General features: G+C 35.9%; 1 protein-coding gene across 1 annotated transcript; it reads right to left on the bottom strand.

Annotated features, from left to right (window-relative positions):
• Positions 1–5,411: 5,411 nt before the first annotated feature.
• Positions 5,412–6,372, bottom strand: LOC149375199 (uncharacterized). The gene is made up of 2 exons (XM_089589987.1): positions 6,024–6,372; positions 5,412–5,956 (listed from the first exon to the last, which is right to left on the bottom strand). Exons 1-2 carry the CDS (start codon positions 6,370–6,372, stop codon positions 5,412–5,414), a joined length of 894 nt encoding a protein of 297 aa, XP_089446113.1.
• Positions 6,373–22,959: the final 16,587 nt, after the last annotated feature.

Genomic DNA, 22,959 nt, shown 5'->3' with positions numbered 1-22,959 from the left:
TAGATAGAAAGATTGGTTAGTGATACTTGTCCAGTGAAGGCTGTCCCGTTGGCTCAAGTTTTTTTTCTTTCATAGCTGTTATAGGTTTGCCCAACGCAGACCTTGGAGAGAATCAGTGATTCCTGGTTGAATGCTTAGAGTCGAGAGGGTAGTATAGGGTCGTCGGTCACCGGATTTTCCAGCCTTGCGAAGAACAACTCCACAGGTGACGTCTGCTAGTAAATGGCTGACTTGGTTTAATAGTGCCCGTCTTTAGTTAATATAGTCTTTTAGTCAACGAATCTCTTCCGGAAACGGTAATAAGAATGTATTCGTTGACAAGGTAGTTTACGCTTAGGTAGATCCTAAAAAGAACCGATGAAATTGATAGTTAAGTAGGGAACGTAAATACCTACATATAATGGCCCTCAAAAGCGCCAGTGGTGAAACCTCCAGGCTATTCTTTATTATTATTCCTGATGATGAAGAGCTGGCGGTAAGCGCGTTGGGGACGCGACGACGAAAAAGGTGGCTGTTGTGTGGCTGCCCGTGTTTCTCAGAGCTTTTTCCCTTGCTTACAACTGTAGCCACAAATTCACTAACTGCAACAGGTGAGATGGTGGGACGACTGCCACACAATTCCTAAGTTTGAAGAGTTGGTAATATGTCTTCTGGTATTGTGGCAGAGACGGCATAGGTTGGAATTAATTTATTTTTTTTTTTATTGCCCTCGTCGAGAGTCAGGGTGAATGAACGTCTAGGTCTCTTCCCCCTAAGAGAAGAGTGTCGTCCGTAACCAGGATACCCAGCTGCAAGACTATCAACAGCACTCTTTATACAGCTCGTTAAACTGCCGAAGCTCGACTACAACTAAATGGAAACGCTCCATGTTATTATAACCACATTTATTTAATTATGTTGCAGGTAGCTTCGATTTTATGTCGACGCCACCTAGCGGATTTTACTGAACTTAAGTGAAAAGCTGGTGTATTTTTGCAAAACTTTGAGCTCATTTATTGTTATTGTTATTAAATTTTTTGAGATAAGAACTATACTAAAGATATCTAGGAAGTGTCATAAATCAGTGTGCAAAATTTCAACAAAATCGGTTCAGTAGTTTTCGCGGTTAGCGATTACAGCGGTTTTAGCGCTTTTGCTTTATATATTAGTAAGATTCTTATGACAAGATTAATTTTACTGTATGTAAATTAATTTGTTTTATGTCAACTTGTGCAAAATATTCAAGTGGGTTTACTATTCGATGCTGTAATTAAGAATTGCCTTAAAAAAAAATTTGTAAAAACAAACACTCAAACAATAAAAAGTTTGTCACCCACAAAAGATTTAAGCCATTATTATAAATTTAAATTAATTAGCTAATAACATCATCATGAGCAGCGAATATTCACTGCTCTAAATTGTAAAGTATCAATAAATGAAAGAATAATTAAAAGTATAAAAATCCTTTTGCACAATAGCACGAATTAAGAAAAAAAAAAAAGAAAAACGTACTTTCAAAATATAGACAGCAGTATGTGCTTATAACATTGAGATCATTTTCAAATAATTTTCAAACATGCATGGCCTGTTATTACATTACTTATATACACTTTACCGAAAATAATGGTATGGAAAGTCCTTTATTGTAATATAGAGCCAGCTAAGTATAAGCTTCCTATGACTAATTTCTATGAGACTAAAGTTTTCATCATTTTTATTTTGTGTAGCGACTTATTTTGAAATTAAAAATTTAAAATGACGAGGTTACTCTTCATGATCGTTACTTTACTCATATCTTAGCATATATTTTGTATTCATTAGTTTGTTATTTTTACTTTATGTACCCTTATCTAGCGTACATAATTTGTTTGAAAAAAACCGATATCTCTTTATCGAGACGGTTAATAAAATTCTCTGACGACTTGTTGTTTTCGAAGTCAGCTTGTCATTTTGGTTTGGTCGAAGTAAAATGTATGAAAATGGAATTTAGTCATTTATTTGTAGAAATTTTAACGTTTTCAGGAACATACTCTGAAGAAAAGATTTGAGAGAATTTAACGATCTTTTTGTTATAAGCTTGTATCTGCTTTTATAAAAAATTATAAGTTATTTGTAAACTTTGGATGCTACACATTGATTAATAACAATATTTTGGTAATATTAGTAAAAAAAAAATCTGTATTATAAATTAACTTTTTAATGTCAATAGATGAAAGCTATTAACTAAAGAAAAAATGAAAGTAAAATTTTTTTAAAATTGGTGTAGAATAACGATCGTTTAGCGAGAATTAAAAATTTTTTTTAAAGCGTTAGTTTTTTGGAAGCTCGCTACTTAATTTTCGGTAAAAAGGTGCTCAGGTTTACTGTATACTTGACGTTCTCCGTCACTGATTAACAGCAGGCTAAATGCACCTACTGCCGTCTGCGTGCAACAACATTTGATTTTTGATTTTCACATTTTTCTTTCCGTTAAGGTATTTTTGTGTTTGATTAAATATTTTGAAAACAAATGCTAAAAGAATGAAATACAATAAAAAGTCATAATCAAGACATTTATTTTTATTGATTTTACTAAAAAATTTTATTAAATCTTTCAACTCATATTCTTCTTTAATTTCTTAAGATGCCTACCCAAACCGTAGCAGAGGCCATTTATAATACATAGTCAATTTGATAATAATATCCTATAATACATAGTATTTTACATACTGTCTGACAGATGGTGCACCAAATAATAATCGTAGATATAGGTGTATTCCAGTGTAAAAAAAAAGTGGGTTTTTCATGTCTTTGCTCTACATAAACAGTTGAATTGTTCAAATAATATTTATACACAATAATTCTATTAAAAGTACTTGTGTGTTTTTTTGTACTTATTATACGAAAAATTCCGAATCAGACATGGATTGTAAACTTGAACAAAGAATATAGTATTAAAATATCATTACCATAACCCGTCTCTGATAAAAATCCCGCATATTTCACCTTTATTAACAGAAAATATCGATTCCTTTAATTTTTTATACCAAAATATCTAGAAGTTAATCAAAATACCTACTTAACTATACGAAAAAAATATTCTAAAAAAACTCTTGCCTAGTACATGTTTTGTCTAAAATCGCGTCTGTCTATTTTGTTGATTTTAAACTGTTTGTGGAAACACTTGCAGTACAATCGCTTTTTTGACATCAGTGGGGTTGCCACTGACATTATTTACCCTTATCTGTATAGACTATGTTTACAAACTTGCAAAGTGTATCAAATTTGAAAAATTCTTTTTTGTGACTGTCTTTATTTTGTGCACTTGAAAAAATAATGAAATCAGTCAATACCGTATTCAGCTGTATCTTTAGCTGTATCTATTTTTTGAAACGATTTATCATTACGGTAACCCGAAAAAATGAATTCAACCGTTAATTACATAAACAGATTCATTTTTTGTGTAAGTAACGGATTTAAAGATTAAGAATGGCCCCGGTGTTAAGAAAAAAGAATACAAAGTTCCCTAAAATTGATAAATTTTGAAGTTAATGAAAAAAGAAAATCCAAAGTGAAAAAAGTGAAACATTCAATTGAAAGAATAAATAATAAAAAAGGATTTCACAAAAAAAAAAAAAAAAAAAATAAGACGAAAATAGAGAAAAAGCAAAAAGTAGCGTAATATACTTAAAGAAAATTCTGAAAAATCTAAAAATTTTCTTAATTCTGAAAAAGTGTGTTATTACCATAACCACTAAAAATCTGAAATTTGTACGTATTTAGAGATACTTACGTATGTACGAGGTGCCACTACTTTCTTCTCTAGGTTTCTATTTAACAAATTATAACAAAGCGAGAAAAAGTGATGATTAGACTAATAAGTCGTCTGGGGCCAAAATGACTCTTTAATTGCTTAAGTTGTTTTACAATGACCCGTTTCCATACACATATAGTCGTGAGCGTCAACTGGCAGATATTACGTTAATAATTTCGAATATTAAACGTACTTTCGGGAGAAGATCAAGAAAAATAGTATACAATTCACGTTTAGAACATTTTAGGTATTGTTCAGTTTTGAAAATCTTTATTGAATATGATTTAGTGCCTAGTACAGAATTGCAGACAATTATATTACTTCTGTAGATGTGATTTCTCTCAGTTCTTTTTTCCTTGGGTCCTCGATCGTCAGTCCGTCAGCCCGCGCGTGGCTCGGCCGCTTCGCAGGAGCACTACGCGCGCAGAACGAAGGAGGGCGCGCGTGCCATCATCTTGTCGTACGTTGATCGCGGGAAACGAGCCGAACAATCCACCCGCATCGCCTTTGGAGCGACATACTAGTCACCGCCCGCCAAGGCGGGTTGGCCTTCTTGACCATCAGGGGGTGGCGTTGGTGGACCGGGGTTCCCTACGGAGAGTAAGGCCAGTTTGACAATCAGTCGCACGTACTTGCCAGTCGCTGTCTTTACGGTGACTGCGCGCACCAATCCATCAGGACCAGGCTGGGCGCGAATGATGCGACCTAGTGGCCAACGACCACTCGATTGGAGGAGGGTGGCGTCCAGTAGGATGACGAAGTCGCCGACGGCAAAACTTCGGCGAGCAACGGTCCACTTTGGCCTCTGCTGGAGTGTATTAAGGTACTCTCGGCTCCAGCGTGACCAGAACTGAGCCTGAATGGCTCTCACGAGGTCCCAATGCGAGAGAGCGTCCAAGTTCTCAGTGGGAGGCCCGGGCTGGATGATGGAATCGAGTGGGGCTCCAATAAGGAAGTGGCCTGGTGTAAGTACCTTGAGGTCGGAAGGATCGCCGGAGAGCGGTGTCAAGGGCCTTCCGTTGAGCACCATCTCAATCCCAACAAGTACGGTGGAGAATTCCTCGTAGGTCAGGTGACGGGAGCCCATTACGCGTCGGAGGTGGCCTTTGACTGACTTGACGGCGGCTTCCCAGAGTCCGCCGAAATGTGGAGCTCCGGGGGGGATGAAGTGCCAAGCAATACCTTGCGAAGCGAGAGAGCCGGCAACGAGGTCTCAGTCGATCTCCGCAATTTGTAACGCCTCGCGCAGCTCCAGATCAGCGCGGCGAAAGCAAGTGGCATCGTCGCTCTAGAGTTCAGAAAGTCGACCGCAACGACCGGTGAACCGAGCGAGAGCGCCCAGGAAGGCGGCTGTGGAGAGATCATCGACGAGCTCGAGGTGTAGGTCCTTTGTCGTGATGCACAGGAAGACGGCGATGTAACCCTTCGTAGTGCGTATGCTTCGTCCTTTTAACGCAAGTACTGATAAAGGCCTGGCGTAGTCGACACCCGTGCGGCCAAAAGCGCGGGAAGGTATGACTCGTGAAGCTGGTAAGAGGGCCATTATCTGGGTCGCGGAGCGAGCCTGGAGTCGGGAGCATACGACGCACTGCCGCAATTGAGCCTTGATTCTGCGTGGGCCACCGAGAATCCATGCACGCTAGGCCGCGTAGGCGCTAGTGACCCTGTATCCGCCGTGAAGAGCTCGAGTATGGGCCCAAGAAAGGACCAGTGAGGCGAGCGATGAAGCTCCGATAAGGATCGGTGGATGTCGCTCTTCGTAAGGTAGCGAGGAGGAACCTAGCCGCACGCCGACGCGCAGAACGCCGTTGGTGTCGAGGAAAGCCGCAAGAGGAGTCAAGGGGTTCCCTTTTGGCAGTCGCTCGCCGTTCTGCAAACGCGCGCGCTCTTCGCCGAACGTTTCCGATTGGCCCAAAGTGCGCACGAGAACGACGAGTAGAGTGTGAAGCTTGGAATATCGTTCAAGTATGCTAGTCTCAGCCAGATGGGTGGCGTAGCAGGCTAACGGCAAGGGTGTCACCTCTTGAAGTGCTTCCTGGGGCCAGGCTCGGTCGTTGTCAGCGGTGGACCGTCCCACCACAGGAGTTGTTGTCTGAGACCGGACATGTCCGCGCTTCGAGTGGCCACGTCGGCTGGATTGGACTGCTACGGCACGTGCCACCAGGCGCTCGAGGGTAGCGTTTCCTGTATTTGGGCCACGTAGTTTTCGACGAGTACAGCACAATTTGCGAGTCACACCAGGCGTGACAGCGCTCAATCGGAACTGCTAGTTCTTCGGCCGTCGAGCGCAGAAGCTTAACAGCCAGTAGGGTGGCGTGGAGCTCCAAGCGAGGAATGGTCATCCGGGCTACGGGCTCGGCTATTGGCTTAAGAGTGCGGATGGAAGCCAGATTCGTGCGAGCGAGGAGGATGTGGCAGCGGATACAACCGTCCGCGGCCTGGAGTCTAGAGTACAGGATAGCAGCTATCGCGCGGCGGCTGGCATCGTAAAATACGTGCAGGTGAATGTCCGCTGACGCGACCGTTCTGATCCAACGAGACAGGAATAGACCGGAGATGGCTTGGAGCTCAGCAGCAAAGGCAGTCCACCTTTGAATCATGGACGACGGAGCAGACTCGTCCCAGTCCAGGAGATTTTAGGTATCCTTGCGTTCGTGGCGTTATGCCCTCGGCTTCGTCTCAGATATTCGCTACGCAAGTCAAAAAATCCAACTTTCTGGCTTTATGTCATAATATTTATGCTACCACAGCGAGCAATTTCTGATATATTCAGATTGGCATATAAAAAGTTGTGTGGATAAAGTCAAAATGTTTATTTGTCACTTTTTGCATCCTATTTTATTGTAAGCAATGAAGAGTAATTCCAAATTTTTTTTTGTGTGAAATGTTGTATGCATTAAAAAACGTTCCGTGAAAAATGGAAGTTTTTTTTTATTCAGCTTAGGAGTGGCCGTAGACACATTATAACAGGCTACAGAAATTCCGTTAATAAGAATTTAAAAAATATATTATTCTTAAGAACTACTTGTAGTATAAAATACTGAGTTAATCTTAGCAGGTGTAATTAGTTGTGGACCGTATGCACAGAACACAATTAGTATTGGGTAGTATTACATACCAGTGAATTTTCCTTCATGACGTTCATTAGACATAGGTTTTTTTTGATAGATATTATTCAAACGTCTAACGTATATTTAAAAAAGCATGAAAAATACCCACAAAAAATTGCATATCGTTCAAGATAGCTCCCTTGAGAAAACCTACTGAATAAAATATGTTTTGTTCAATAGATTTTGATCGACTGAATCCTCCACTATTGTTTTTTATACCCCAAGTGACGCAAAATCTCAAAATATTTCAGCTTAAAGGTAAACTATTTAGCATAAACTCAAACGACAGAGCATCAAAATATCAGTTTCACAGGCATTTCCTAACTTACAATAAAAAACCTGAGCAGATAAATTATAATGTACTTGTAGAAAAATCTCTGTTCTTATTAATCCTGACATGTAATATGCTGGTAATGGGGCATTTTCCAAAGATATTTGCCAAGAAAGACGTAAAAATAAGCTTCACGCTTATGAATGACAGATGGTAGCAGAACACGAATAATAACGTATGTATATACGTATACATATACAAGTAAAACTCTTCTCGGAGCGGCGTTGGCTCAGTGGTAAGCGTGCTTGCTACTGATACAACGCTGTTCTGGGGGTCGTGGGTTCGATTCCCGGTAAGTGCAGATTTTTTCAAAAACTGTTTTCACCGGAAAAAGTTCCTATGTAACCCCGACTGTTTCGGGGCGGGTTTTTCCGTGGGATTTTCCTTCAGAGTAATTCCAGGGTTTTTTCTTTGCTCCACAGATCTTTGGGCCTGGGTGAATGCGAAACAGTGTTAGGGCCTAATAGGTAGGGATTAGCGGGCTCGATGCCAGGCAGGAATCGCCGGCCTTACCGGCGAGGAGTGGCCCCTGAAACATGGGGCTTCTCCGGGGATGCTAATTAGCCTGGATCCGATGCTTCGGACCTAGGCTACACAGTGGCGAGTTGACCCGATGCACTTCCCCCCAGTGCAGAGAGTGTCAGCTTAACTGACAAGGTATGTTACACCGGTGATACTTCCACTGTGCCCATGGTATGATTTGTATGGTATCAATTAAAAAGAGAAGATTTGGGGTAAATAGGTGTGGCAATACACCCCTACACATAGGTGGTGAGTGCGTGGCCCCGGCGACTGGGCCAAATAGGCTGTCATGATAAGCCGATATAAAAAAAAAAAAAAAAAAATTAAACCCTTCTACTTGACTAGAGCAGTAGCCAAGGAAGCTACTTTAACTGTACCCTTTTTTTAAATGTTTAATTTAAAAAAATCGCAATTTAATATGTAGTCTGATACAATAATCAAGCAAAATTGCATTTATATGATCTGTAGAAATTCCCTAATTTATGTTTGTATGGAAAGTTGCTTTTAGATACGACAATAAGGTTTTCAAAAACATCCTCAAGTTGTTTTTTCCAATAACACAACAATAAAAATTAATTATTGTTTGTATGCTGTTTAAAAGAATTTTTTTTAATTTCTGGTGATTTTAAAAGAAAAGAAAAATTGCTCAAACTTATTTATAAATTGTAAAAGTAATCAATTAATAATACCTCATTAATATTTGTTATCCAGAGGAGAGCTGCTCTGCTAAAACATTCTAATTTCTGAGTTCTCAAAATAAACATTTAATTAAATAAATTCGTTCATTAGATAATCTATTCTTCGATGCCATAAAATTCAAAATATGTGCTGTGTGCTGTGGCATCGGGTGGTACGGTTGGAAAAAGAGGTGGGGCAATACGGCGAGGAAGACGGGCAAAGAGAGAGTAACATGCAGAATCCACTTCTGTCACTTTTTTCCTTATGGAGGTTGGATACGTATCATCAACAATAGTTGGGGGCTCTAACTTAGTTTTTGATTCATTCTATGTGTTAAAAAAAACAAACATCCTTTTTTTGGGCGATCTTAGCCATGTAGTTATTAAGATATTTCAAAATAAAAGATGAATAATTTAACACGGGCTATTATAGGAACAATGTTGTGACCTAAAAATGACATGCCTTAGTAACAGCTAAAAAATCGAAAAATACAAAAAAATGAAAAAAATGTAATAAAATGATAAGTGAAAAAAAATTAAACAAGAAATGAAAAAAAAAAAAATACAACAAGAAATAAAGAAAAAAATAAAACAAGAAATTAAATGAAAGAAAAAACAAATGAAAAAATTATAAAGGAAATTAAAACAACAAACCAGGGGGTATTAATGGGTAATGGGACCCACGGTAAGAACGAAGTTCTTTAAACATGAGATGGGTATAGACACAATTTCTCAGGTAACAAGGGGGTTGCCAGACCCACAGGAAGAAGGAATCTCTGTAAACGTTAGTACTGCATTCATGTTGTTTACTAAAACAAAAACTTGAAAACCGAATGAAAAAAAAAAAAAAACAATAAGTAGTTTAGTACTCACGATGGATGAACTTCGTGAGAACGTCGTGCATAAATACAGTACTCACGAAGTTTAACCATCGTGAGTACTAAACTACTTGTTGTTTTTTTTTTTTTTTCATTCGGTTTTCAAGTTTTTGTTTTAGTAAACAACATGAATGCAGTACTAACGTTTACAGAGATTCGTTCTTCCTGTGGGTCTGGCAACCCCCTTGTTACCTGAGAATTTGTGTCCATACCCATCTCATGTTTAGAGAAATTCGTTCTTACCGTGGGTCCCATGACCCATTAATACCCCCTGGTTTGTTGTTTTAATTTCCTTTATAATTTTTTCATTTGTTTTTTTTAAATTTAATTTCTTGTTTTATTTTTTTCTTTATTTCTTGTTGTATTCTTTTTTTTTTCATTTCTTGTTTAGTTTTTTTTCATGTATCTTTTTATTAGTTTTTTTTCATGTATCTTTTTATTACATTTTTTTCATTTTTTTGTATTTCCTTTATTTAATTTTTTTTTTTATTTTCATATTTAATTTTTTTTTTTATTCCCTTTTTTATTTCATTTTTTTTCGTTTCATTGTATTTATTTATGTCTTTTGTAATTTTATTTTATGTTATATTTATATTTTATTTCATCAATTTAAAAAAAAAATTTTTTTTCACTTATTTTTTTGCGATTTTATAGCCCATTAGTACAATTTTTGTTTTATTTTACATAATTACTCAATGACATTGTGCCATTATTTAACTATCAAATTAAAAATAAGTGCCCATAAAAACCATTAAAATGATATGAAACTCGAAATATATTTACATAATGATCTTACATAATTCATTTATAATTAATTTAATGAATTACTTTATTTATGTAATTATGTGATAATATAACATAATTTGTTTGTCGAATTCGAAATAAGCGCCTTTAAAAACCATTGATACGTTCTTCAGTTGATACATTCTTCAACTCTATTCTACAATTTTTTTTTTTTTTTTAAATGTATTATTTAGAAAACGAATACATAATTTATAAAACAAATACAAAATTGAATGTATTATCAGTGCACACATTCAAAAATGGAATGTTATGGTTACCAACCTCACAATAAGTACAAGAAACCGAGTTTCTTTAGACGGCAGCGCTTGTAGCAGAGAGGGTAAGGTACTGGACTCATATGCAAGAGGTTGAGAGGGTCAATCTCTTTATTGGAAAATGTTTTTTTTTTTTTTTTTTTTTTTTTAAATTGTAAAAGAAAAAAATTCAAAGTCAAATAAAAATTATTGTGGAAAAATAAAATTAAAATGTTTAAAAATTAATTGCTTAGGAGTGTGAGGGGCAATGGTGGGTAAAGGTGTACAGAAGAGTAACACGGCACGGTTTGCTGATACACATATATAGTGGGGAGAGGAGAAATGTATAGAGAACAGTAGGTGAGGGGGACGGGGTGAGATGGAAACTTGAGAGGAAGAGACTCTGGGTAGACCACTTTCGTTTCAAGAAAAAAAAAATCTGTCGGTTTTAAAATTCCAGCCCCCCGAGTAACGCGACATAAAGAACTTCGTTCTAAAAATATATTTTGATTCTTTATATACTGCAGATTCATTTGATCCTCTAACTTTTGTTAGTATTCATGCTAATAAAAGAGAAAATCACGATTTTTTGAAATAAAAATGAAAACTTTGGTTAGGTTTATAAGATGGATATATGTATTCTATACGAATATGCTGTATTACGTTCTGTCGGTAATATTGTGAGCTTTCTCCATGCCTGACCCCACTTTACCACCCCTCTGAAAAATTGTATCTATTGTATCTCACCTTCTTAAGGCCACAAATCCGAAATCGTTGATTTGGCATTTTCTTTTCTATGACTCTTTGCAGCTTTCAATTTTTTGGCACTAACGGCATGGTGTGCGAGTCTTTCGTGCGGGATAGTTGCGGAGTTTCCCTCAGACAGTTTAGTTATCCATCCTTCCGAGTACTATTTTCAGGGTGCAGCTATTGTCTCAATCACAACCCAGCTACTATAAAGTCTTTAATGGAAAGATATTTTTCAATGAACCATCAAACCGTTATTTCTGTCTTGCGCATAACACACCCATAGGAGTATGATTTCAAAAAGTTTTTTTCACTTACAAATAATCAAACAATTATTAAAAAAAGTTAACGTCGTATACAGCTAAAGATAGACATCCATTATTAGAAACCACAGGAGACGAGACAATAGTTGGATACGGGAAGTATTACTTTACTTGGACAGTATCATCTTTGTCAAGTTATGTAAGCTTAAGAGATAGTTAAGCTGCTTGCACCTAGATTAACATAATAATAACCGCATAATATGATTATAAAAGTTACGTATCATGACCAGTTCTATGCAGTTAAACTACTTGTAAAATTTTCTGCATACCGCAGTCGAAAGTGCTTCATATCGGCCCTGCTCCAAAACAGATAATCAGCTTTGTTAGTGATGGTATGCAGAAAAATTATGTACGTACCACGGTCAGAAGTAAGGAAATGTTCTAGATTTTACGTTATCTGCCCTCGGCTTTATTTTCGACTCTCATTTACGTGGAATCTGCGAAATTCTAATCTTCAACACTAGGTGTGTAACATACTTTTTTTGCCATAGTTCCATAAAAAAAATCACGCATTACGTATATTAGCAACAATGTGTAGTCAGCCATTTAATAATGTAAAAAAATATTTTTTGAAGGGATATTATAATTTTTTTTTGTTCCAGCATCCTTAAAAATATGTTTTCCAAATAATTTTAGATACTTTCAATTTTTTTTTTTTATTTATAAATTTTTTGTTTCTTTAATTACGTACATTTAATTTTTGATATAAACCAAATGCTTACAATTTAATGTCTGATTACCCTATATTCGCATTGAGCGTGACTTTGAAATAGCGCCCCTACTGGACACTTTGAGAACGATTGGTTGTCATTAGAAAAGGTAATTATAATTAAATCGAGCTTCTGGCTCCATTCTCTAGGTGGTCAACCCTTAAACGTCACTTCTCTACAAGCATCGAAAATCAATTTATAGTGCTGTCCTTTTCTAATCACAATTAATCGTTCTCAAAGTGCCCATTGGGGGCGCGATTTCGGAATTGCGCTCAAAGCAAATACTCATACTACTTGTGCTCTAAAGTAGGATAGGGTTGTGTTTGCAAGTCAAAAGTTTTAGTAGCACTCAATGTATAGTTAGTGTAAGGCTTAAGTTGTGTTATGATGACGATTTGCTTTTGGGGGCTTATTTTCGAAACAAAGGGAGAAAAGTATCAAAATGTTTAATGTACACTGTAAGTAAATTTTGACTGCCAATATAACGGTGTTTTGATTTGTGAGTATAAAAATGCCCTTTTTTGTACTCATTTATTAAAAGTAATTAATCAATTTTTAGATAGTTATCATGCTGAAAGAGAACAATGTACTAGTTTGCATCAATAGTAATGTAATAGTTCACATTGATATAAATTCATTCAATCAGTAGATAAGAGGCACTGTCAAGTCAATAAGACAAAGCTTACATAATACATTGTTTTTAAGATGTTTATTATCTTAATTAACTTGAGAATAGAACTTTAGATTTCACTGATTATTGTTAATACTTTTAAATTTATAAAGAAAAAAATACGAAAAGGATAGATAGGATTCAGCTATTCATATGTGTATGCCCATAGAATTCGATTCTCCCCCTTTTCATGAAATTTTGGTAGTAGGAAATAGAACTATGAGCCTTGAAAGAGTAGCGCTACATGTGGTGGGTTCATTCGACCGCCGTGCTTCAGCTAGGAAACTTGTCAGCCCCAACTAATCAGTTTAAAAAAGTACAACAATACAACGCCGGACTGACAAAGAGACTCAGGGTTTGATTGAATAGTGATTATCGGTGAAGGGCATCCTGTTAGATTTGAGACACTTTGACTTCCATCTTTTATCTACGGTAGATTTATTCCAGCTGGTTACGACAGAGTTTAGGAAACTTTCATTTATTTCTATTTCACCAAAAATTTCAAGATATCAAGTAAGTGCCAAAATGCATTTCTTTTTTGTTTTATAATGAAGAAAAACACTATTCTACAAGTTGTCTTGTAATCAATCAAAGTTATTAAATTTATATTGATCTCTCTGTTACTTATTAAGTACAATATGTACGCAGTCTATTAAAGCTGGTAGTCATAAACTTGAAATTACTGAAAACAAAAAAAAATTGGATTTTGATTGACAGTTTATGGAATCGAAACGATAATAACTAAGCCTAAAGAGGCTGGCGTTAAATTTTGATAAAACGTTTCTTGGAATAAAAAACTTGTCTATTATCTTTTTAATGCTTTTTTGACCCAAAAATACCAACTTTCAACAAACGGTAGTGGTAGTGAACTTAATATTAAGAAGATGTTGTTTTCTAATGAGTGAGTATTTAATTTTATTAACACTGTGCGTTCTTTTTTGCCAAACTACTATATAGATTCAGTACCTCTAACGTAAATAATCAAATACAAATTTTTATTTACTTTCCTTCTGCTTATTACTTTGAAATTGCATGGGCAAGCAGTTATAACAGTTTAACAGGCTGTTACATAAACTGTTTTTGGATTTGAAAGGGCTGTTGTACGTTGCTACATGATAATTCGTTTTATTCAGATATTTACCTGTCAAAATCTGTTCGCAGTAAAAAAAAGGATATAATAAAACAATGTTTGATATTATAATCATGCCTATTTCTAAAAAGACATAAGGGACACTTCTGATTCACTTGAGGTGACGTATTTTGTTAACCTAAAAATTTAAAAGCACTTATTTAACATCTAAATAAGATCGTCATCATTAACTCGCTGATGTCATCAAATATAAATTGAAACTGAAATAAAAACATATGATACATATGAATTTTCTCTGAAAAATTTTCTATATACATTCTTTATATTTAAGAGAAAATTTTTTTTAATTTGTAATAGTTTTGAATGAAAGTTTGAATAATATTTTTATCGTAAAATCATAGCAGTAGCTTTTATTTAAATTTGGAAGAAAGTTATCAATTTTTATAACAAAATAAGCAAGGGTTACTGTCGTATACGGATTCAACGTGTAATCAGATACGAGTATATTAAATTTTTTATTTTTAAAATAGATTGTTCATTACATAAAATATATATATTGACTTGAACAAAATTATCAGTTTGCTTGTATATGTGCAGAAGAATTATATTGTACCTGAACATAAATACGTACTTTCTTCATGCGAATCTAGTCTAACCGTCTATTAAAATTTTGGTGCCTCTATTATAGACCAGCAGGCAAAATTAATCTTGCTTGGTAGGGAGGAAGTGTTAACGCATTCGTGGGTGCAGTATAATTTGTACATATACACGCAAATAAATAATTATGGTCAAATCGTCGAGTAAAGTAATGGAGCTTAATTTATACTAAGTGTTTAAATAAATGAGCAAGTCATTTCGGAAGATTGCGATATTTGATTTAATAAAGGCATAAGATTAAAAGAATGATACAGTTTTATGAACTACTAAGTCAATCTTGCTAACGTTTTAATAATACGTATCACGTATCAGTGCGATTAGTAATCGTGTTCGTCTGTGGCTGTATCACTAGCACGTTACATTGATAAATTTAAGCTAGCCATCGGGGGGCTAAACTATTAAATTTACACTAATTAAGCTTAAACACTTCACTCTATAATTTGAACAAAATTATTTTTTTGTATGTGCATGAGTAGGTGCAATGTTATTTTAATGCACACTTTCTTAATGTCAAGATAGTTTAACTTTCTGCTAATAGAGTCACCATAAAGTATACATTTTAACAGTACGTTAAATATTATTTGCACACGTTATCACGTAAATAAATGATTTTGTTTAAATCGTACAGTTAAGTGTAAGAGCTTGATTAAAGTTAAACGATAAATTATTATGGAAAAATTTTTTTAATATTAAGTATTCTTTAAAATCTAATTTAATGGAAACTTGTGTAAAGAGAAGGATTCTCTTTTTATTCTTAATAGTATCGGTTTAAGTATAATAAACACAAGTGTTTAATGTAAAACGAACCCTTGTAGAACAAATTTGAAACGCAAACTTCTTAAATTTTATTTATTGACCAGAAATATGGATAAAACCGAGATACTGTGTACAAAATTAAAGTAACAAGTAACATGTGGTATAATAATTTACGTACCTGGACCAAAAAAGTACACCAGTCAGTGCTTGTGTGGTTAATAGCTGATTCCTCTAGAGGGGCGAAATCAGTGGCATCTAGTGTTTAAGTGTGGCCGAACTTCGTCAAATTTTGCGATTGGCAGAAGTTTGGTAAATTTTATCAGTAATACTTTTTAAACCATCAGCTTTTATAGAGCAAAAATTTTGAGCAAGTTTGGAATAAAACCTTTTTCAGTTAAACCCAAATTTTAAAATAATTGTTACGAAATATTATTAAGGTTATGCAAGGGCAAGAAACATTAAATATTTACGTTTATTCATGATCAAACAAATAATATTCATTCTGTTTTATCAAATATAATAGTAATTATTACTAAAAGAATGCGAGTCTTAAACAATAAGACTACTTTATTACTGTCATCGCGTTGTCTTTTTATTATTTTTTCTTCTCAAGGATTACAAAGAGTTGCACACAAAAATGAAAGCACTTTTCTATACTCTTTGTTATCGATTCTATACCTACTTTTTTACGTGCATTTTCTTTCACGATATATAAAAAGGAAAGATATTCGCTATAAGTTATAAATATCAAATTTTTAATTATTTAAAAGCAATTTGTTTAATTAATACTTTTAACTTTAGAGTAGATTACAACTCGAATAGACTTTTATCCATTTTTTCCTATAGGTGAGCTTTTTTTCAAATATTTTTCGCCCAGTAGCAATCCCATTAACCTCCTTATCATCTTTCTTGGACTCCTGTAATACATTTATTGAATGCACTTAACTTTTTGACTATTTACGATGATACCAAATTTTGTTTTAATCTCAATCTACACAGAAAATTGCGTCAATTGAGTATAATCACCAAATATTTTTAATGTACTTTACATGTAGTATTATACATACCATACCGGTGCTAGTATTTGTTAAATTTTGTGAAATTGAATTCGTTTCAGCCGTGGGCATTGACTTACAATTTTGTTTACAATCAAACAATCTGAAATGTTTTCGTTTTCTTTGTAAGTTTCTTCTTCATCTTTTTTTTTCATTGTCTTCTTTTGTCACTCTCTTTTGCTTTATCTTAGTCATTCTCTTTTTCGTTATCTTCGTTTCATTTTCATTTGTTCATCTTCTATTTCTTGCAAAGTTTCTGTTTCTTGACATAAAAAATCATCCTTTTTTTTCATAACCAAAAAATTGTATGCAAATTAAAAGTAGTTTTTAATGAGGTTACTGCAATTGCATAGCTTCATAACATATTCAATTAGCAGCTAGTTATTTTATCGAAAAAATAAGCGTTGATGCACATTCTTTCATCACCAAAGGATTAATCAAACCCACATTAGGCAAAATTGATAAGGTGCTATCTGATTTTTTACTTTTCTTCTTTATCTTTTAATAAATTTCACCAAATTCGAGCAATATTTATTCTCGTTGACTTAGGAATGTACGCCGACTGTTTTTCTGACAAGTAAATATTCCAGATTAATTGATTGTTGTAAACTATTAAGTAAAGTATCTGTTGATCGATAAAGTGGGAAACTCATTGTTGCAAATTAATATTATATGTTTTATTCTGTTAAGTAATGTTATTTACGTAGTAATTTATTTCAAACAATTTTTGTAAAAAAAAAAAAAGAGTAGATGTACTTATTCTGATCTACAAGAACTAAGTATGACTTGATTATGACACGATATATTCAAATGTTAAGAAAAAAAGTAAAATAACAGATTACGCCTTATCAATGCAACAAATGATTTTTCGCTTTTCAACCCAAATTCTGAATCAATTTTGCCAAGTGTAGGCTTGATGAGTTCTTTGATGTATCAAGAATATGCGACTACTCTTACATTTTCAATAAAATAGCTAGCGTTTAAATAAGTAATGTTATAAAGCTACGTAATTGAAGTAACCTTATCGATACGTTTGGAAACTGCAACTATCTCCGGACTGTCTGGAGTGTAAATGAGTTGAAAATGTTGCGAATCTTAGTTTATAATTCTTATTTTCAAAAGATTATTAAGTAATTAAAAAAATACATTAATTTCGTTAAAGCAGACCTAGTATAAGATGTTACATTTAAAAAAAAAGTTAGACACGACGTAATTACTGACAAGTTAATCAATGTACGGGCTAATGTACGTTTTTATTGGTTTGATCTGCCAATTTTTTCCAGTTGTATAAGTTTAAAGACAAACAATTTATTTTCGTTTGTCTACATATTATTCTCTCACGCAGTATCGGTTAAAAAAACAGCTCTTTCAAAAACTGTACAAGATTCTAAAATATTTTGACTGCTTTAATTAATGTTTTTCCGCCTTAAAGTCATGGAATGCTTCTGGCACAGTTTGAGTTCCTTTTTCTTTGCAAGAACTACATATACGGTGGATGTCTGCTGATCAGGTGACACTATATGTCCACTGTATGTAACACTAGCGATTCCTTCAGTCTTGGCTTCTCTCGAGACTTACTTAATGGATTTCTGATGTGTTGCCATGTAATGTGGAACGTTTCTAGTTAAATATTTTACATCTATTCCTGACAGTTCTCAGAAAAAAATCTTGTTCTTAAAAACGTGTTTGTTTAAAATTCATCCAGTTTTTTTGATCAAATAACAATTTGTAAATAGTAAAAAAAATATAATTATTCTAAAAAGTACTGTGCTGCCTCTCCAATCTCAATAAATGTTCAACGTCAGTTTTTTGATGCCAAAAATTTTAATCGTTTGAAGAATTTGCAGTTTTTATTTATATTCCTTCGATTTTACGATCCTATAGGCGTTCTTAAAACTTTTATGAGCTCTGGAGACTGCTTTTTGTCAACTTCGAAAGATTATAACGTATTTGTTGGGAAGGCAGTTCGATGTCCGATGGCCCTGAAAAGGGCTAGTGTGCTAAATTTTTTTTTTACTGAAGTCTCCAGCAAACGTGAGTGCCTGAATTTCTCAAGGTGATCTTTCTTGGCCAGCTGTTGTAGCACCAGACTGATAATAAGGAAATTACAACGTATAAAGCGTTAGAGCCAGCTGTAGAGCTTTTTTCCAATGTTTCCTGGTATAACGCCAAAGACGTTGGTGTCTAAAGCAACTTTTTTTGGCAGTCTCAGTTGTTTTGGTGATCTCAGATGGAGAGATTGGATCGTCATGCTTGCTCATTCAAGACTGTCCCGTTGGCTCAAGTTTAATTGTTCTTTATAGCTGTTAGGTTCTCTAAGCGTAGACCTTGGAAAGGATCGGTGATTCTTGGTTGAAAGCATGGAGTCAAGAGGATAATATATGGGGTCGTCGGTCACCGGTGTTCCAAGCCTTTTGACGAACAACTCCGCTCGTGACGTCTGCCAGTGAATGACTGATTTGGTTTAATAGTGGCCGGCTTTACATAGTCTTTTAGTGGACGAATCGTTTCCGGTAATAGTAGAAATAATGTATGCGTTGGCAAGGTAGTTTAAATTTAGGTGGCCCTAAAAAGAACCGATAAGATTGACAATTGAGTAAGGAACGTTAATATTTAAGGTTGCACTGATAAGGACCAGTGGTGAAACTTCTAGCTATTCCTTATCATTGTTCGTGATGATCGACAAATGTTCTGCGTTAGTTTCTTAGCACCTAAAACTGTATTTATTAGATGCATATAATGTTCATCTTGTGGTTCGCTCTCTTGCGACTTTTGATATGGTTAAATTTGTTATGAGCCCAGAAGGCTGTTTTTTGTCGACTTTCTTAAGTTTTAATATATTTGTTGGCTAGATAGTTCGTCGTTTGAAGGCCCTAAAAAGGTGCTGTGAGTTTCTTAAGTAAGGTTAAGTAAACGTTCTTTAAACGTGACTGCCTGGATACCTTAGGGGGATCTTCTCTGGCCTGCTGTTGAAGCACCGGACTGATCGCAAGAAAAATTACAGAGTCCGAAGCTTTGGAGCTAGTTTTAGAGATCTTTTCCAACGGCTCCTGGTATGATGTCGAAGACGTTGGTGTCTAAAACACCTTGTTTTTTTCAGACTCAGATGTTTTGGTCATTAAGGTGGGGAGATTGGTTCGTGATGCTTGCTCGTTCGAGACTGTCCCGTTGGCTCAAGTTTTTTTTCCCTTCAAAGCTGTTGGGTTTGCCCAGCGCAGATCTTAGAGAGCATCAGTGATTCCTGGTTAAATGCTTGTAGTCGAGACAATTATTTAGGGTTGTCACTGAGGTTTCTAGCCTTGTGACGAAAAACTCTGCTCGTGACGACTGCAAGTAAATGACTGACTTGGTTTAATAGTGGCCGTCATTAGTTAACATAGTCTTTTAGTTGACAAATCGTTTTCGGAAATGGTAATAAAAATGTATTTGTTGTCAAGGTAGTTTTATCTTAGGTGGCCCTTAAAAAAACTAATGAGATTGATGGTCAAGTAAGCAATAATGGCCCTGAAAAGGGCCAGTGATGAAACTTTCAGCTATTTCTTATTATTATTGTTGATGATAAAGAGCTGGCTGCAGGTAGCTTGACTCTTACCCTTGAAGTCTCTGTGTGTGGAGACTATGATGGAGGGAGGTACGCCGCTGACCAAAAAATTATCTCGTCTTCAGGTCGTTTTCCGAATAACCAACCGCTCATCGTTAGTTGGGAAAGTGGGCCTAGAGAATAACTTTTGTATTGATATGCCCTTGGGATGACCACTGAGAAGGAAGCCGTTGTGGCTGACCGTTCTCTTTAGGGCTATCTTTTCTAGCTTGCATTCAAAATAGACAATTCTCTGACGGCACTGGGCCAGATGACTGAACGGCCACAGAGTTCTGGAGTGTTTGAGTAGATTGTGCTCTAGCTACAACCGTCTTTTGGCGTTCTGCCAGAAACGATGACGTTCCAAACGCCTATTTTTCCGTGGCACTTGGTCTATGGTCTAATATTGGTTATCTTGGCCTTCCGGGGTAAAAACAGATTTATTTTGCTTACCCATGAAAAAAAAGTGCTATCGGTAGCCGGGATGCCCAGCTGTACGACTGAAGCGTATAATCTGGGATCGCGGCCAATTAACGGCTTCGACAATTGACTTTCTTTTTTTTTTTTTTTTTTTTTTTGATGCGACGAGTAGGGGAAATCTTTCCAGACCAACCAGGTAAACTAGAACAGTGTTGGATTTATCAGGTATACCTGGCATCTACCAACTTGAAACCAAACCTTTTCGTAAGGGCTCAAACCGTAAAAGCTTACGCACCTAGAAACCGAAAGAACGAGCGAGAGAGGGAGAGAAGGAAAAATAGAGGAGTATGCGTCAAAGTTCGGTGTCTCCCGCACAGTCAAATGAATGTAAGGAGGGGCACTTGCGCTTAGTAGCGAAGCAAAAAATTAAGCCCGTAGGCGATGTGCAAGATTTGGTATTTGTGTGTAGCTGAAGTGTATGTATGTGTGAGCACACTCTGTTTGGTATAGGTGGTGGTGTACTTGTGTTGGTGTGTATGTGTGTGTGATGTATGGAAGGTCAGTAGTGGTTATATGAGCTGCTGAGATGACTGGGGCTCCAGAAGGGAGCAGGGGTGTCTGATTATATCTAAGTGCCAGAGGGAGTAGTTTGTGATCGTAGAGACAGTAGGATTTGGGTGCTTCGAGATGGACGTTCGGAGTCTAGCAGCAAGGATGGGTACTGCCTGTATTGGCGGGATGAATTTAAACTCTTTGATGATTTGGGAGCTCCTAATTCACTATGGAATATCTAAGACTGCCTTTAGCATTTTCATAAAAGGGCCCTGGGTAACCTCATGGAGGTTCGGTAGTGATAATTTTTTATGATGAAAATTTTTGAAATTTTGATATGTTGTTTGGAATAATAGTATCAAATTACAGCTGAATTTTTGAAGGGTTTAACCACACCGTTTTCAAGATATATTGACCTGAAAAAACAATATTTTAACATTTAGGCTTATGGAAAAATCACTTAAATTTTGCAAAAAAAAAAAAAACGGCTTAATGAACTTGCTTTTTTTTTTTTTTTAAATGAAAGAATATTGTCAAAATAATATTTTGTCAAAGTTTGAGAGAGCCCTACCACAAATTTCTATTAAAAAAACAGCAAAAAATGTGCTCGCAGCAGACGACTTGGCAACGCTGCTTTTGGCGCGCGCTTTGAAATGTAATGAATAGTAAAAACTCCTTTTGTAATTAAAAATTTAATTATAAAAAATTCAACCGAATAAATAAGTACACTGTCATCAGTAGACGACGACAACAGCAGTAGACAACAACAACAGTCGACGACGTGCCAGCAGCCGAAACAATTTACAACGTTGCCAGATGCTCTCCCTCCCCTTGCCTCTCTGAGATTTCCCCCCGCTAACACTACCGAACCTCCTTAAGGCGAGATTCACCTGCTTCTCCCGAAACTGGGATGGCATAAGTGAGGATGCTTTTGATCATGGCGTTGAAAGCGCGAAATTTAGTTTTTGGTGATACCGATTTGTTCTACAAATAGATATACATGTAACGCTAGTGAAGTAATAGTGGTTACAGAATAATAATGGTTTTAATTGTACAAAAGTGCTATAGCTTTTCAGTGAAAGTTGTTTCTACGGCAAACCCAGATCAGTTTACGGTCGAAGGTGAATCCGAGGTATTTGGCAGAGTAGCTTTATTTTATATCGACACCATTAAGTATTACGTAACTATGGTGTTTTGGAGTTTTCCATGAGATAAGAACCACGATAGGTTTCTAATTCGTTGGGAATGATCGTGGCTTCCTTCCAAGCTGCGGGAAAGTAGTAGAGTCTCATTGCGGTGTTAGCAATGTTGCATATTGCGACTGTGTATTTTCGGGGAAGTGATTTAAGTATGATGTTTGTGATGCCGTTTTTACCTGGGGCTTTGTGGTTCTTTAGGGAGCGTATAATGAGGCTAATTTCTGCTGGTGAACTGGAATAGAATTTGTGGTCTAGAAGTGGATGTTGGTGGGCTTTGCAAGTTATGTTGGAGTGTTCTTCCTCTAGGTCCTTGGGGCTTGGGTTTGGAAAGCATTGTTGTTCAAGGGTGGAGGTGAATATTTCGGCTTTATCGGAGTCAAGAGAGTATTTTGAGGTTCCTTGTTGGAGGGAAAAAAGGGTAGGTCGTTTGTTGCGGAGTTTTTTGACAAATTTCTAGGCACTGTTGGTTGGAAGTTGTTAAAACTTTGGTTGCGTAGGTCAATAACTTGGGAGGAAATTTTATTCTGGAGTTGGTTAAGTAAAGTTTTCAGATTGAGGTTTGTGGTGAGCTACCATAGTTTGCGTATATTCTTTTTAACTTTAATGAGGTTTTTGAGATCATGCGGGAGATTCAGTTTGCTAGAAGATACTGTTGAGGTAGTGGTGGCGTTGTAGGTGCAAGAGATTATGTCATTGGTCAGTTCGTCAACTGCTGTATCAAGTTTAGCGTGAGATCTGATCAGCTTGATTTTATAAGGAGAGGATTCCAGGTTATATTGAAGGAGAAGCCAGTTGATGCGGCTTATTGTAACAGGGGTATGGAGGGGTAAACTATGGATTTACAGATACGGGATTGTGGTTGCAGGGGAGATC

The sequence above is a fragment of the Copidosoma floridanum genome, unplaced genomic scaffold, assembly GCF_036245765.1.
Source record: "Copidosoma floridanum isolate Cflo_tuat_1 unplaced genomic scaffold, Cflo_Japanese_pri ptg000011l, whole genome shotgun sequence".
Classification (NCBI taxonomy): domain Eukaryota; kingdom Metazoa; phylum Arthropoda; class Insecta; order Hymenoptera; family Encyrtidae; genus Copidosoma; species Copidosoma floridanum.
This window is presented reverse-complemented; position numbering and strand designations above follow the sequence as displayed.